Consider the following 18408-nt stretch of genomic DNA (forward strand, 5'->3'; position numbering starts at 1 on the left):
TGCCAAGGTGCCTTTTAAGGTCTAAGAATATTAAGTTTATAATTTAACCTTTCCATGTGATGGCTGGGGAAAAGAAAATGTAGGCCCACTTTTCTCCCCTCACTTCGTTCTAAATATTTTATGAAAGTTAAGACAATTACTCACACTAGAGTGGTACTGAGTATTCTCTTCCTCTTCACGTTAAAGGATTACTACTTTTACGATTCTCTTCCTGCATGCCAGGGCAAAACATTCTGATATTACTTAAGTTTCTCTTTTATTCTCTTATGAATTTGTATAAAACTTGTATAGATTACCCAAGGCACTAGAGTTGACCCCAGAAAATTTAGTTCAAAGTCTGGATTTTTCTAAGTAACCCAACCTTTGGCATTGTGTCAAACCAATAGCTTAAGAAGTGATTGGATTTCTTAGTTTCCATTCAATTTTTTTTTTAAGTTGATGTTTTAAAGGCAGATTTTCAATATAAAAGGAAGAGTTTACCTAATACTTTTTAAAAAAATTTGCCTTTCCTACATGGAAAGCTACTGATAGCCTAAGATGAAGGACTTTGATTTATATAACTGTATCATTTAAAAATTTTTAAGAGCAATGCAATCAATGTAGTAAGTAGAAAATAATAATGATTTTGTTTAAATGTGACATTATACATTTACACTTTTAAATTGCGAAGTATCCCATATGATTTTGGAATACACTTAATCTTGATACAATCCACTGAATTCGATAACCTGTAACAGCAGGAAAAAGAACTGTGTGTTCTGTACCTAAACACAGCAAATGTTCAAAAACATTCAAAATTTGTATATCATCTCAAAGTTCACTTTAAAAATATTTTTTGAGTAATAGTGCATGTGTTTTTTAAAGTTTATTTATGTATCAACTTCAGTCAGAAATTTCACCAGTAATACTACACAACTCAACTACAGTAGGACCTTAAAAAATATTTGCTCAAGCACCTGCAGGGCACTGATATTAAATATACCTATAGCTGAAACTCCAGTACTTTGGCCACCTCATGCGAAGAGTGACTCATTGGAAAAGACTCTGATGCTGGGAGGGATTGGGGGCAGGAGGAGAAGGGGACGACAGAGGATGAGATGGCTGGATGGCATCACTGACTCGATGGACATGAGTTTGAGTGACCTCTGGGAGTTGGTGATGGACAGGGAGGCCTGGCGTGCTGCGATTCATGGGGTAGGAAAGAGTCAGACATGACTGAGCGACTGATCTGATCTGATTGATCCTGCAGTGCTTTCAGAATTACTTTTTTTTAATGTCTATTTTTAATGCTAAGTGGATTAAAACAATTTAATTCCTAGAAATTGATAATATAATTATGGAGATGGGTAGAAATATGCTCTTAATAAGAATACTGAGGGAAACAGTGCCTCTTCCTGAACTCTCCTGTATAACTGAGAGTTTATTGAATTTGAATAATAGTGCTTTTCCTGAGAAGTTCAATTGATTTTTACAGGAAAAAACCCACAGATTTGAGGAATCATTTCTTTTTTTACTATGGGACTAATTTGAACTTGAAAATTAAAGGACTGCATTTTACTTACACTTTTTTATTATCTGTTTTTGAATATATTTTATCATTTACCTGCTTTAATTTGAATGAGAGTCAGATTACCTAAATGTTAATTGTCGTTATAGCAATAATGAGTGTTGTGACCTCAAGTAAAACTTATGTCTTAATTTTTTATTAGTAAAAATAAAGAAGTTGACTGGATGATTTCTAAGATACCCCCCAGTTTGAAATTTTGTTATTCTGAATTTGTATGGTATAAAAAAAATGTATTTTTTTATTAGTCCAGTAATAAAATATCTCAGAATAATTTCCATAATATGTTTTTTCCTTCACATTATTAGGATAAAAACTCACATATAATTTCTCATGTGATTGATTATCAAGAGTCTGCTTTAATATTCTTTTTTTGGTCAAAGCCACTCATATAAAACTGTTAATGAAAATCAGGGTCCCAGAATATTACCTTTATTTGTGAATAGCAGTAATATTACTAATTAATATTAATAGCAGTAATATTAAGAGTTCTTTAGATTTCTGGTGCTCCATTCAAAAATAAGTTATAATGCTTTACCTGTATTATAACATTGGATTTAGTAGTATAAATAAAAATTGGATGCCTCACAATAAATTCAAAGGAGTATTTCAATAGGTGGTAACCGTACTACCTATGGCTGTATCTTCAGTGTCCATAGATATTATCTTTCTTAAAATTTATTTAATCAGTGTATTAAGTTGACTTAAAATGTTGTGTTAATTTCTGCTGTACAGCAAAGTGATTCAGTTATACATATATATATATATATACATATATATACATACATACATTCTTTTTCCTATCTTTCTCTATTATGGTTTATCACAGGATATTGAATATAGTCCTGGATCATTCTTATATCTATTCTTCAGAACTTGTATTTAACACTTCTTTGTTTCTTAGTGGAAAAAAAACCAATTGCACAAGAAATTTACCTTATTAGACATATATCCACAGTTCAATAAGCTGTTCAACCGCTAAGGCCTAATGAACAACAGCCCTCCATAGTACATAAGAAAATTAAGTAGAGTCACAGCAAGGAAAATTTATGTCCCTTAAAAGTCTCCCATCTCTGAAACTTCGGGGTGATGACAGTGTCGCTGTCAGTTGTGGTAGTGGTTGCCCTGGTGTCTACATTTTTTCAAAGAACCTTAAACTGTACCCTGAAAACTGATGCTTGTTATTGACTGTAAATGATACCTCAATGAAGTTGATTAAGGGAAAAAAAAATAACTCTTTTAGAGGCTGATAATCAGACAAAAGGGCTTCCTAGGTGTATGAGTGGTAAAAAACCCACCTGCCAATACAGGAGCCATGGGTTCAGTCTCTGGGTCGGAAAGGTCCCTGAAGAAGGAAATACTGCAGATCCCACGCCAGTATTCTTGCCTGGGAAATCCCATGGGCAGAGGAGCCTGGCAGGCTACAGTTCATGGGGTCATAAAAGAGTCAGACATGACTTAGCAACTAAACAACAACAACAACAACAATAAATCAGACAAAAATGGAAGTCAGATCTGAGTTTTTAATCTCAGGAAGAAACCCTATTACTTCAGGGAACTCTTGAAACCTCTGTTTCTACCTTATCCAGTGGGCTGATTAGTGAAGGTAAATTACTTTTTTTCGTTCCTACCCTGCAGCAAAATAAAGGTAACATGGTGACAGACTTGGTTGCTTTGAGAAGCTGACGGGGGACTTCCCTGGTGGTCCAGTGGGTAAGACACCACGCTTCCACTGCAGGGGGCATGAGTTCAATCCCTGGTCAGGGAACTGGGTCCCACATGCCACCATGACACAGCCAAAACCAAAACTCACAGAAGCTGCAAAATGTTTCCCTAAAATAATGTACGTATAGAAAAGGCACACCCTTTCAGGGGCTTCAAAGCGTTCCCTTTCTAGCTCATCTGTGAAACCCTAGTGAAGAACACTGCCTGAATGTGTTAAGGTGAACCCAAAGTAGTAGGTAAGGGTAGATGAGGAAAAGGTAGCATGGTTTTTATCACCTACCTGTGTGTGCTAGGCAGTGAGAACACACTGTACAGAAGGAAGGCAACCCTTGCCCTAGGGGAACTCCTAATAGTTGAAATGTAGACACTTAGTCACAGTTAAAGATTATGGTCTTATCAGTACCAAAAGTCTGCTTACTTATCAAGGAGCACACTAACTTTGTTGTTACTAGTTCATAGCTTATCTGGAAACTCATCACTTGAAGATTTTGCTGCCAAAATGATCTCACACCTGGGATTATAATTATTGTGCTTGTTATTCTGTTTTTTTTTTTTTTCTCCCTTCTACTCCTCTCTCTCCTCCTCCATCTTTCTCTTCCACTCTCCGTCTCACTTTTCCTTTCTCCTCTTTCCCTTTCCTTGTTGTTTGTTTTGCCTCTTTTATCTCTTCCTTCTGTCTTCCCTCCCTCTCTTCCTTGCCTCTGTCTTCTTTTCTCCCTGTCTTCCTTAAGCTCTCCTTTCTCCACATTTCATCCCCTCAGTGTTCCTGTCTAGGTGAGTAGTTCATGTGCAGGAAAAACTCTGCATTCAGTCAGCATGGGTTAGAATTATCAACCCATCCTTTTGTATTGCCATCATGAAATACCTGATGAAGTGTATAGATATTAACATCATATGAATTAGTTTTAGTTTCCAGAGGCTTAGAAGTGCAGGATCTTCCAGGGCCTGATATCACTAAGGGGCCCTTGCCATTGCTCATGTTTGCTTACTTGCTCCTGCTTTATTGCAAATTAAGCCTGGAAAGAAGAAAGAATGTAGCTATGATTATTGCCTCAATTGGCCCTTTTCCTTTCCCTTCTGTTTCCTACCTGTAGAGGGTCTCTTCGTGACCCACTGAGTGTTGGCCATCCTGGCATGCCCACCATCAATGGTGGGATGAAGGCTTTGGTCTCACCTAGGAATGAATCCTCCATCCTGCTTCCCAGAGAGACTCCCATCAAGGCTGAGCTCAAAACCCCATGCTGATATCCATAGAATCACTCTTAATGACCGTCAGTGATAAAATGTTTATATTTATCACTGAACACAAATCTATTTTTCTTCCCTCTGAATTGGGCTGCTCACTAGCTGTTCTATCTCAGTGCAAGCTTTTTTCCAAATAGACTCAGTGCATGATGATGCTGAGTTGCATGGCCTGCCTGAATTTCGCCTTGTGATTAATAGTTATTCAACCAATGGCCCTGCTAATTGATTTCACCCATCCTTTCACAGAACCACGATGGCAGTATCGACTTCCGAGAGTATGTAATTGGCCTGGCTGTCTTGTGCAACCCCGCCAACACAGAGGAGATCATCCAGGTGGCATTTAAGGTACTGTCAGCCCCACTGAAAGCATCTAGATCTGTCTCATAAACAAGTGTTGACTCTAAGTGTATTATTTGAAAATCAGTTCATCCATTACAAGTGTTTATAGATTTGCTGTGACATGAACACGAGAATAATGTGATTAAGACAATTGCTACTGAGAATAAAGAAAACACAAGCATCGTTTAAGCAAAAAAAAAGTCTTTGGAAGCAGCCCAGTTAGCAGCATCGAGATTGAAGAGCAGGTGATTTAATAAATTAGCTTAAAGATTATTTCTTTTCAGCCTCCCTATTTGGGAGCCCCAAAGTGAGGTTTATAAATAAACACGACCTGTCTCTTGTCATCCTAGTTTGCCATGCAGAAAGTTTTGATCCATCCTTATTTTCTCACTCTATGTGTCAGAGATGTTTTTGGCGATCTTTTCCTGATGAAGTTTATTTTGTTGTGGTGGTATCAAGTGATAAGAGTCCACATACATGACTCAGAAGACACATAGTAAGATCAAGTTTTGATTTTACTTGAGAACAGAGCATGTATGATTAGAATTCGGAAAGGAACATCCCATTCAAATACAAATTAGATGAAGCACCTTTCATCTGTACCATGATGTCTTGGATTTCCACCCTGTATGTTTCCTGTTGTATCATATATATTGTCATAGCAGGACAGGGGATTAGGGGGCAATGAATAAAATCCATGTCCCCCATCCCCAGCAGAACTTAATGGAGGTTTAAATGATGAGAACTCAGATTTCATTTATCACTTATATGTGCAAAAAGAGGGGAAGAATACATTCCCAAAGTATGTTTCAATTCTTTAGAGATGAAAGGTGCTTCATCTAATTTGTATTTGAATGGGATAATCATACATGCTCTGTTCTCAAGTAAAATAAAAGCTTGATTTCACTATGTGTCTTTTAAGTCGTGTATGTGGACTCTTTTATCATTCAGCCCCTTGAGTCTCTGCTTCATCCACCATATGCCTGAGGACCTTTCCCATGTCTGTTTCCTACTCTTATTTCTTCCTGATTTTCTCAGAGAAGAATATCCTACTGTGTCCTCAACAAGTGTCTTCCCTTCTATTATTCAGGAAGACTCTTCCTCCCAGAGTCCTTTCTCACATCTTAGAGACCGTCCTGGATAGCCTCAGGAATTTCCATGTGTTTTGTCATTGACAGAGAGCCCCCAAGTTGACTTTTTATTTCAGATTGTTTTCAACAGAATTAACTGCTGGGTCTATAAAGAACCTAAGAGGCTGATGCTTAGCAGATGGTCACAAGGAAAGGGCCAGAACACTTTCCAAGTTGAAAACTTTTGGCTTTTACAGACTTATTCATCGTAAAACCTAAAATTATGCACATAGCTAACTTATTCCGATCCAGTTATTTCTGTTCCCGTTCTGGGATTGTCTGTGTGATTATAAGTTCAGCTGGGCAAGTGGTCACTTTGGGCTTACCAATGAAAGACCTGATAGAAAATTTGGCCCTTAATCATAGTAATTATTGTTTTTAAAGAAGTCCTGAGATTTTTCTCTAGCCTAGACCTTGGTTTTGGGGGTGGAGAGGTAGGGAAAGGAAAGGAGAACTTAAAACTATAATTAGCTCTTTTTTTCAGTAAGGCAAGTGTCACGCTTTATTTTGGTTATTTTTTTAACCTTCTCAAGGGTGTTTGATGTTTTTGAAAATGATTTTGGCAGGCTTCTATGTTTTTCATTTAGCAGTATCATTTTATGTATAAAGGATCCCTTCTCATCCTTCTATTTGAGTAATGCTTCACAGTTAACTGCCCATCTTTGATCATATTTCATCACCATGGTGACCTTTAGAGGTAGAATATTAGTCAGCATTCTTCAGTCATTAGCAGTAGACTGGCTGAGGAATCAGTTGTGAGGACAAGAAGCAGGCCCCTGGGAAGACCCTGAAGCAGGCAGCTCCAGAGGTCCCAGCTGCGGGAACTGCTCTACGTCTCCCTTGGGCACTGCTGTCAGAGAGACAAACTCCAAACTCTGTTCATCATTCAGATGCCAGGCAGGGTCCTGGTGGTCTTGAACCATGGGCTTGCTAGGGAAGACAGGATGTTTTGATTCAGAGCCAAGTTTACTCTACCCAGCAAGGATCTCATTTAAAAATTGATGGAGAGGTCAAAAGCTTTACAGGCAAGCAAAAGTTAAGAGAATTCAGCACTACCAAATAAGCTTTACAAACAAATGCTATAGGGACTTCTATAGGAAGGAAACACAAGAGAAGGAAAAGACCTACAAAAACAAAACCAAAACAATTAAGAAAATACCAATAGGAACATATATATCAATAAGTACTTTAAATGTAAATGGATTAAATGCTCCAACCAAAATACACAGACTGGCTGAATGGATACAGAATCCTGCAGCATTCTGTGCACTGGGGAGACAGCACTCCCCCATTCTCCAAGGAAACTGGGGTGTTAAACCTTCTACCAGAGCCCAGAGGATGGGATTTACCTGAGATCTGGGAACTGTGTAGCAAAGAGACTATTGGGAACATGAGGAATTGAGAGAAATGGAGGGGTATTATGGGGTCGTTGTGGCAAAATGTCCTTTGTCACAACAACTGTGATAGGAAGTAAAAGCCCCAGGATGGATGTGTGAAGGGAACTTATACAGAAGAGAGAGCCGTCAAAGAACCAAATGTGGCAGGAATTTAGATGATTTGATGAGTTGGTGAGAATTGTTTAGGAATGGAAGACTTTTATAGAAAACTTAGAATTTATGGGAGTGGGGTGTGTGACAACCTGGCTGTTCATGTCTGAAGTCTGAGGCCCATAAAGAGCCCTGGGGCTACCATTTGTAAAAACAAATGCTAATGCACTTTGTACTTTCCAACTGTCTTATCCTCCATTCAGGGGCTCAATGTAGGAAATAGACTAGGAGTCTGTGTCTTCTCATCAAGGGACAGGAAATCACAACTTCAAATTCTGTTTTTCTCCTCCCACCCTAGTGGATGATTAAAGCACTATTCAATATTTGCTTGTTGTTCATTTCTCGATTATCACACCTTACCCTATGCCTGTTTTTGATTATGTGTTTAGTCAGAAGTGGATACCTTAACAGCAGGAGCTCTAGATATTATCTGCCTGCCTTTGAGTGCTAGCTTGACCACCGACAAGCTCTGTGACCTTGGGAAAGTTGCCTGGCTTCCGTGTTCCTCAGCTTTCTCATCTGTGAGATAGGACTAATAACAACCCCTCCCTACATAAGACTCATTAGGGGAGACTGTCATCAGGGTTAAATGAGTGTGTAAAGGGATTTGAACATGTTGGATCAGTGCCGGCAAAGAGTTTGTGTTGATATCATTTAAAAAATGTGAATACCCTGGAGAAGATTTTGAATATGACATATCAACTATCCCTGATTTGCAACTTGACTTTCAGTGTATCCCACCCTTTCCCCTCTGCCTATAAACATATCAGTCTCTCCCTTCCTGTAGGCAGCCTCCTTTTGTGCATGGTTGTTACCCCATTTCTCTCCTGCCCTTTATCCATAATTTCTTTTTAAAGTAATTATTTATTTTTGGCTGTGCTGGGTCTTTGTCACTGAGCAGGCTTTTCTCTAGTTGCAGAGAACAGGAGCTACTCTCTAGTTGCAGCGTGTGGGCTTCTCATTGTGGTGGCTTCTCTTGTTGTGGAGCACAGACTCTAGTGTGAGCGGCCTTCAGTAGTTGTGGCATGTGGGATCTTCCCAGACCAGGGATCAAACAGGAAAAACAGGAGTCTGGGGTGGAGAAGCAGGAAGGGCAGGAAATGAGAATTTATAAGGAAGCAAAAACAGAACTTGCATATCAGTTTGAGGTCTGTAGTGCTGGAAAAGGAGCCAGTGGTGGCTGAGGTGTTCTGGCTTGAGCAAATGGGTAAAAGTGAGTTATGTTACCCACTGGTATCCCAGGCATTGCAAGGTAGATTCTTAACTACTGGACCACCAGGGAAGCCCTCCATAATTTCTTAAAAGAAGAACCCATGCCTTTGCCTCCATCAGTTCAGTTCAGTTCAGTCGCTCAGTCGTGTCCGACTCTTCACGACCCCATGAATTGCAGCACGCCAGGTCTCCCTGTTCATCACCAACTCCCGGAGTTCACTCAGACTCATGTCCATCAAGTCGGTGATGCCATCCAGCCATCTCATCCTCTGTCGTCCCTTTCTCCTCCTGACCCCAATCCCTCCCAGCATCAGAGACTTTCCAATGAGTCAACTCTTTGCATGAGGTGGCCAAAGTACTGAAGTTTCAGCTTTAGCATCATTCTTTCCAAAGAAATCCCAGGGCTAATCTTCAGAATGGACTGGTTGGATCATCTATTCATTTCTTGACTCCCATTACCATCTGTCATCAGGATCTCCTAATTGCCAAATCCAGCAAACCTCTTTGCTACCTTGCTTCCAATGGCATTTTACTGTGTTGGCCATTACCACAGTCAGAGTTTCTTCCTCTTTCCTAAAATCCTCCCCTACCTTCCAAGATGCATATTCTTTCTTTCTGCTTCTCCATCTCTCTGACTGCTTTTGTTATTGTTGTTTTTGCTGGCTCCTCTTTCCTGCACACACCTCTACTCTTAGTTTCCAGGACTCTGCCTTACTTTGTGCATTTTCCACAGAGAAGCTCAAACACACTTAGAGTTTCAGTTCTTAACTGAATTCATATCTCACAGCTCATCATTCTCCTGTGCTGATGTGCTAGACTTTACTTCTAACTGACACTTCTGATTCAAATTTATCTCTCCAGGTCTAACCCTTGATCTCATTGGGTACCTGCTCTCCCACTCTGGGTAACATAATGTTTTCACCCCTTGCTCAAGTCGGAACACCTCGGCCATCGCTGGCTCCTTATTTTCTATCACTGCAGACCTCTAACTGAAATGCAAGTCCCACCTTTGTTTCCTTATAAATTCTCTCTTCCTGCCCTTCATGCTTCTCCACCCAAGACTCTTAATTTTTTTTCTTGTCTCATAGACTCAATGGATATTAGTTTGAGCAAACACCAGGAAATACTGAAGGACAGGCAGCCTGGAAGTCCAAGGACAGGCAGTCCATGGGGTTGCAAAGAGTTGGACCTGGCTTAGCAATTGAACAAGAACAGAAGTCTTTTCAACCTTCTGCCTCCAATCCATCCTCCACCCTCTTCCTTAGAGAGCTTCCTCAGTTCACAGTCGATCACGCCACAGGCCTTCCCATCATCATCCTGAAGGGTTAGATGATACACTCTGATCTGATTCTTGGTTGTCTTTCTCTCTCCTGACTCGAGCCCCAAGCAATCACCTACCAATATCTATATATTCCTTGCATATTCCTTGTATATTTTCTTCATGTTTTAAGACCCAACTCAAATGTCATAAAGCCTTTCCTGACCTCTCCAGCTAGGATTCATCTCATTCTACAGAGGACCCCCATGTGCTTCTGTGCTTACTGTGATTATAGCCCCTATTTTATTTTTATGTCTTTCTACCACTAAACTCTAAGTATTGTGAAGGCAGCAGAGATCATACATATGGACATATATCCCAAGCCCCTGGCACAGTGAATGTCTGAATTACTAAAGAATTTATTTTCCAAGATTATTCCATACTGTCATTGCTCTGGAGGAGCTCGTTCTTAGGCTTTGTTTTCTTTTTCCTTCAGCTCTTTGATGTTGATGAGGATGGCTTCATAACAGAGGAAGAGTTCTCCACCATCCTGCAGGCTTCCCTTGGAGTGCCTGACCTTGATGTTTCTGGTCTCTTCAAGGAAATAGCCCAGGGGGATTCTGTCTCCTATGGTGAGTAGGCAGTTTGGCTCCTGATTCAGTGTATGAGGAGGGCATGCAGACTATGACTGACCCTCATACAAGTGTTGTTTCCCTCCTCTAATATGTTAATGATAGAAATAATAGTAACAATGATGATGATAGCAATAATAGTAGTAGTGGTGTAATGGTAGAAGCTAATTATTGGGAAATTACCATATGCTAAGCACTCTTCAAACATTTTATATATATTAATTCATTTATTCTTTACAGCATGCCTATTCAATCAGTACTCTTCATTATTCTTATGTTATCAAGATGCAAAGAATCTAAGTGACTTATCTAAGATCATTCACCAGAAAATGTCAGAGTTGTAGCCACAGTAGAGGGATACAGGCTGGGGGACCCACAGTAATAATAACAGTAATTAAACCGTCTATTAATGTTTCCTGTTAGTAGCTTAGGTGAGCTTTCGCATTCATTATATCATGTCACGTTGATGGCACCCCTGTGAGGGAGGGACTATCATGGAGGAAGACCTTGAGGCCAGACGGCAGGTCTGTCCACCAGCCTTTCTCCTGATGACTCAAGTCCATGCATTAAAATAAGTGCCCTTGGGACTTCCCTGGCAATCCAGTAGTTAAGACTCTGCACTTCCAAGGCAGAGGATGCAGGTTCGATCCCTGATTGGGGAACTGAGACCCCTCATGCCTCATGATGTGGCCAAAAAATAAAAACAAATAAAATTAAATAAAAACAAAAATTTAAAAATAAGTCCTGTAAGGGATGAAGGGATGGTTCATCAGTTTCCATGTATTTCATAATGTTCTTAGGAAACACAACTTGGTGGAGCTTTGATGTGGTCATAGACATGGCTTATCTTCCCCAGTCCTCTCTGGGGGGCTGGAGGAGGATTCCTCTTGAATGCCTTTTTCCTTCTGGTGCTCAAAGAGTCTCTGCCTGATAACTTTCATTGGATGGGGGCTTTAGATCACATACTACGCTTACTCTCTGTTTTTAATTACTGTCATTTGGCTATCTTTTCTTCTATTTTAGATAATTAAATGCCTAGGGCACTTACTCAAAGTTCATTTAAAAAAAAAAAAAAGAAAGAATAAAATGGAAAGTGTATACTGATGTAAAACTTAAAGAGTCATAAACCTCATGTGTACTAATTCTCTGGCCATTTTCATTGCATAATTAAGACTGTATTACTCCAAGCTACCTTTTTTTTTTTTTTTTAGTATTCTTTTTAATTTTTTTTTTGATGTTGACCATTTTCAAAGTCTTTATTTAATTTGTTACAATATTACTTGTTTTATGCTTTGACTTTTTTGGCCTCAAGGCATGAGGGATCTTAGCTCCCCTGCTGCTGCTACTGCTGCTAAGTTGCTTCAGTCGTGTCCAACTCTGTGCAACCCCATGGACTGCAGCCTACCAGGCTCCTCCGTCCATGGGATTTTCCAGGCAAGAGTACTGGAGTGGGGTGCCATTAGCTCCCCTATCAGGGATCAAACCCGCATCCCCTGCATTGGAAGATGAAGTCTTAACCACTGGACCACAAAGAAGTCTCAAAGCTACCAAATTTTGAAAAACTATTTTGAATTATTATTTCAATGGAAGCTAATCCTGAGAATTACTTGTAGGTAGTCATATGTTTACCTGTTGATTTTAATATTTTTTTTTATAGAAATATACTTTATTTTTTTTGGAGTTCAATACTTTTCTTTTTAGAATACAAAGAATATCTCCTCTTCCCCAATATTAGGCAAGCCCACTTTTTTTTTTTTTTGCAGGAACATTTGAGGTATTTAAATATGATTTTATGAAAGAGTAGGTATAAAAATTTATCATGAATGTGGCCATTTACATTATTTAAATATGATCATTTAAGTTTTTATTCTTGGTTTTCCTTTAGCAAAATGAATGCCCAAATTCTACTTATCACCAGTTCATAGCATTTCTAGAAATGAGTTACTCTTTAATGCCACTGGCATCCCCAAAGAAGACAGAGACCTTCATCTTCTGACCAGAGCACAAGTCTTAAAATTAAAGCTCATGGTTTCTGTAGATCAACTCTCCTGCCTATGTATCTTAGAAATCACTTAATGTCTACTTTACCTCCATCACTGAAATAGACTCATGCAGATAAGTCTTTATTTTGGGTGTTAAGAAAGAATAATTAATAGCTTACCTGATTTGGAAATACAAAGTCTATTAATACAAAATAATGTTGTAATTACAGAGAATGATCTGGGCTCAATCTGGTGACTTCCTCATCACTAAGACCTGTCTATATCATCAAGAATTGCTAGGTACTCTAATGTGCCATGAAGTAGACACTTGGTTATAGGAGGATTTTTTTTAATCGATAGAAATAGGATATTGGGTTAAAAGCCTTTTATTAGAGAGTCAAATAGCAGGCTTATTCAAAGACCAGGCTTCCTTTGCTATATAAGTTCAATAAAGCTTTCTCCATCCTAACAGAAAAGGAGAGAGAAATTTCAAAGTTGAGGGAAGCATCATATTTCAGAAACTATTAGGGGCTTAAGGTTCAAATTCTGATGGTTAATTTAGTAAGTTAATTTCTATACTCTACCTATGTCGCAAATCAAAACACCTGAGATAAAAGGAGGCCCATGACTGAGGGGTCTTGTGATACGATTATTCTATATTGTACACTCTACTTGTTCTTACTGATCATAAGTCAGGCAGGGCTCACCTTTTCAACATGGTTCATTTCTTTACCAGTTTTAAAGGTTAAAATCATTTTAAAAGTCAGTAATAGAAAGTCCTGGGCTTCCCTGGTGGCTCAGCTGGTAAAGAACCTGCCTGCAATGCAAGAGACCTGGGTTCCATCCCTGGGTTGGGAAGATCCCCTGGAGGAGGGCATGGCAACCCACTCTAGTATTCTTGCCTGGAGAATTCCCATGGATAGAGAAGCCTGGTGGGCTACAGTCCATGGGGTAGCAAAGAGTTGGACACGACTGAGTGACTAAGCACAGCACAGCACAATAGAAAGTCTTGGAGAATAAATTTTTAAACATTTTTTATTACAGAGAAATAGTAAAATTATATATAACAATAAAACATAACATATGCTCCAATAAAACATGGAGCATAAAGAAGGTTTATAAATGAACACTTGTGTACTACCACTCAGATCAAGAAATAGAATTTTTCAGTAACTCTAGAAGCCTCCATGCACCCCTTCCAAAAATACAACCCCTTCCTCTGTCTTAAAGGAGGGAACTGCTGACCTGACTTAAAAAGGAATCTCTGCCTGCTTTGCTTTAGCATCTCGCCACAAAAGTACAAATTTTAAATATATTTTAGTTTTGCCTAAGTTTTTGAACTTTGCATAGTAGCCTCATACCACATGTGTTCTTGTGTATTTGGCTTTTTTCATTCGACATTATGGTTTTAAGATTTATCCACATTGTTACAACACAGCTAATCATTCATCTTCATTGCTGTACAGCATTATGTTCTCTGAATATGCCAGGATTTATTTTTCCATTTCAACTGTTAACAAACATTTGAATTGTTTCCATTTTTCACCTATTATGAATAACATTGCTGTGACTATTCTCATGCATGTCTCCCAGAATACAGTATGCACAAATCCTCTAGCTTATTTATCTGAGAATCAAGTATGCATATCTTCAACTTGACTGGATAATGGAAAAAACTATCTGCCAAAGCTGTTGTATAATTTATAAGGGTTGAGTAATAGACTTTTGCAATCATTATATTATTAAGATCATGTGTTAATCTGCATCATGCCAAAAGAAGATTCATCTCAATTTATTGAATTTTTTTTCTACTCTTTTAGAGGAATTTAAAAGTTTTGCCCTAAAGCATCCAGAATACGCTAAGATATTTACAACCTACTTAGATCTCCAGACGTGCCATGTGTTTTCATTGCCAAAAGAAGTCCAAGCAACTCCCTCAGTTGTAAGTAATAAAGTCAGCCCTGAAAGTCATGAAGAAAGTACCTCAGATAAAAAGGACGACTGAAAACAAATATTCCTAATAAGGAAACCACGGTGGCTTTTATTTGAAATTTCAAAGGCATGTATTGGTAGTATTTTACTTGTGATTGAGTAAGGATGATGTTTAAAATAGATAGCTTTTTTATAAAAATGATAGATTTTTCTTTATTGAAAGGCTTCTATTCACATGTATTTATCAATATTCCTTTTCTTTTATATAATATTTTGCTATACTGATTGGCTTACTGGTGAGAAAGGTATTTTTATGGATTTTCCAGGTTAGTTTGCATATCCAAATAAATGAAATGACCTCCCTTGTTTACTGAGGAGCATTAATCAACACTGTAAAAAAAATTTTAAGTATAAACACTTTTTCATCTACCTTCCTCTAAAGAAATAAGGTTGTATTCTGTTAACTCTAGTTTCTTCCCATTCTGGAAATAAGAATGAAGAGCCTGAGGAATGTTGCATAATTTTATACCTTTAATTTCACAGATTCATCTCTTCCATTTGTATTTCAGTTTCTTGGATCACTGAATGTGGGGGGATTGGAAGGGAGAGCTCTGTTAATTGGATCAGTTCAGTTCAGTCGCTCAGTCGTGTCTGACTCTTTGCAACCCCATGAACCGCAGCACACCAGGCCTCCCTGTCCATCACCAACTCCCAGAGTCCACCCAAACCCATGTCCATTGAGTCGGTGATGCCATCCAACCATCTCATCCTCTGTTGTCCCCTTCTCCTCCTGCTCTCAGTCTTTCCCAGAATCAGGGTCTTTTCCAATGAGTCAGCTCTTCGCATCAGGTGGCCAAAGTATTAGAGTTTCAACTTCAACATCAGTCCTTCCAATGAACACCCAGGACTAATCTCCTTTAGGATGGACTGGTTGGATCTCCTTGCAGTCCAAGGGACTCTCAAGAGTCTTCTCCAACACCACAGTTCAAAAGCATCAATTCTTCTGCACTCAGCTTTCTTCATAGTCCAACTCTCACATCCATACATGACCACTGGAAAAGCCTTGACTAGATGGACCTTTGTTGGCAAAGACTCCTTAAAAACTCATATTCTCTTGAGCATGCATCCCTATTGTTGATTTCCTTAACCATCTGCTAAGGAAATCATACCTTTTTTTGAGATCTACAGATTTAGAACTTTGTTTTAAAGACAACAACTGTGGCCAAAGGCTATGTAGGAATTGCCTTATTGAAGGTAACATTAATTGTATAATGAGAAAATAAATTGTTTGCCACAGAATTTAGTTTCATTTTAGTTGGGTAGTTTAGAATGTAGTGCTTGCCCAGTAAATGAATCAGATTTACTTTATTTTAGTGTTCTTGCCTGGAGAATCCCAGGGATGGGGGAGCCTGGTGGGCTGCCGTCTATGGGGTCGCACAGAGTCGGGCACGACTGAAGTGACTTAGCAGCAGAATTAATATATTTTACCATCTAAGTGGGAATTTTATTAAGTGTCCTCTCAAATTTGAGAAAATGAAAGTGAAAAGTGTTAGTCACTCAGTTGTGTCCAACCCTTGCGACCTCATGGACTGTAGCCCACTAGGCTCCTCTGTCCGTGGAATTCTCCAGGCAAGAATGAATACTGGAGTGGGTTGTCATTGCCTTCTCCGGGCGATATTCCTGACCCAAGGATCAAACCTGGGTCTCCTGCATTGCACACGAATTATTTAACATCTGAGAGCTTGCCTGAAATATCAACAGGAAAAATAGGAAGGTTCCAAACTATCACCAAAAGCTAGGGAATCCAAAAACCTATTTTATTAATGCAAGACCACTATTTAGTCCCCAGGCAGGAATTTAGCATTTTTTTTCCTTTAGTTTAAGCAATAATTTCCCTCAAATGCCATTTTATTAGATGTCATGCATGCTTACTAAAAAGTTTCATCCTTAAGTATATATGTATGATTGTTCACTTTTTACATATCTTAAGCTATTTAGGGAGAAGGCAATGGCACCCCACTCCAGTACTCTTGCCTGGGAAATCCCATGGATGGAGGAGCCTGGTAGGCTACAGTCCATGGGGTCACTAAGAGTCGGACACGACTGAGTGACTTCACTTTCATTTTTCACTTTCATGCATTGGAGAAGGAAATGGCAACCGACTCCAGTGTTCTTGCCTGGAGAATCCCAGGAACAGAGGAGCCTGGTGGGCTTCCGTCTATGGGGTCGAACAGAGTCAGATGCAACTTAGTAGCAGTAGCAGCAGCAAGCTGTTTAGACAAAGAATGGAATGAGCTGAAAGCAATTGCTTAAGTAATTAGGAAAGTACATCTTTATAATATTGTTTATCACATGGAATTGAATATATATAATACTCAGGTACCCTGATTTTTATCATGGAAAAGTCACATGTTAATCCCATTAATCATGAAAAAGTAGCATTTTAAATTACAAGCTTTCTATGAGGCTCTTGAAAGTGATCCCATTGTTTTACTGTTTTAGAGTAATATTTATGTTCTTTAATTCCACTTCTGCCAATGTACTATTCCTCTTTTATTATGTTACTGAACAAACTTACTACATAAAATTCTTGGCAATTAAAAATTCTGGTTTTGCCATTTTTGTCTCAAACGTAATATACTTTTTTAATATGGTTTGAATGTAAGTTTGTATATTTGTGAATGTGATCAATTTTGTTTGCATTTAAGCCTTATTAAATATCACACATAATTTTACTCTAATAAATGACTCAAATTTTAGCCAAAGCAGCAATAGTATTCCTAAAGTTGACTTTTGACTGATGGAGTGTATGTAATAACACAAGTTATTACTGTTAGTATTACTACCAACTAGGCCTCTGCTTTTATGCCATCTAAACAAAGATTTTCTTAAAAGCGGCTCTTCTCTTAGAATTTAAAGTTAAGCAATTAAATTTCATTAAATCAGTTAAATGCACTGTGCTTTTATAGAATAGTTTGAAAGACCCAAGTTACTCTTTGAAATGAGAAATACTAGATCCTAAGACTTATACACCATAAAACTTTCGATCAGAACAGTTCTGTTGAAGGATAACGACACACTGAATGTTTACAGAGCAAGTTGCTTGCTTTATGTATATTTAATTATCTTCTGCCACTGTTTTTAGAGTCTTGCAAGGCTGAATAGGATCGCTAGCAGTGCTACCTCTAATGGAGACTTAAAAGAGCCCCTTTTAGAAGACGTATGGTGTGCTATCTGTATGAAGCACGGCAGTATGGATATCTGATTCTCAGACTCAGGAACTCTCCCTATCAGACTGTTACAAATGCAAGGTGGTTAGTTGGTAGCAGTTAATTGATATACCACTGACTCTATTAGAATACATGGGCTCCTCACCACAAAGGTCCTTATGGAATCCTTATAAGGGTATCACTACAGAGGATAAAAAGATACTAGTAAGAAGCCCTTTCCTAGGAATGCAGATGTATTTATAATTCTTATTTTCTTTTCTGTTCACTTGGATTGACTTTGCCATTTTTTTGCTCAGTTGTTAGACCAGAGTGTTCTGTCAATGCCATGCTGTGAGTTGATAGAGGGGAAAGGCCGTCATGAAGTTCTTAACATATATCCAACATACATGTCTTGTATACATATCATTAACAATGTATATGCTATTTATATCCTACTATTCCACTTGCAATGTAACATTTTCCAGTATCCTTAAACTCTGGAAATGTAAATTTTAAAATGTATGCCTAAGTTCCCTTCAGATAACTGTAACATAATCATGTGATCATACTTCAGATTTTGAAACTATGAGTTTCATTTTCATCTTGGGACTATTAAAAATAACCAATTCTATA

General features: G+C 38.5%; 1 protein-coding gene across 2 annotated transcripts in view; it reads left to right on the top strand.

Moving 5' to 3' along the window:
- LPCAT2 (lysophosphatidylcholine acyltransferase 2) overlaps positions 1–18408 on the top strand; it is a 67696-nt gene extending 49288 nt beyond the window's left edge. For both annotated transcript variants that reach the window (XM_061387235.1, XM_061387236.1), the window contains 3 exons: positions 4781–4879; positions 10517–10652; positions 14455–18408. In XM_061387235.1, coding sequence (XP_061243219.1) covers positions 4781–4879; positions 10517–10652; positions 14455–14639 — 420 coding nt within the window. In that variant the 3' untranslated portion in view covers positions 14640–18408. The remainder of the gene's footprint in view (positions 1–4780; positions 4880–10516; positions 10653–14454) is intronic.

Source organism: Bos javanicus, chromosome 18 (genome assembly GCF_032452875.1).
Source record: "Bos javanicus breed banteng chromosome 18, ARS-OSU_banteng_1.0, whole genome shotgun sequence".
In the NCBI taxonomy this organism is placed as follows: Eukaryota; Metazoa; Chordata; class Mammalia; order Artiodactyla; family Bovidae; genus Bos; species Bos javanicus.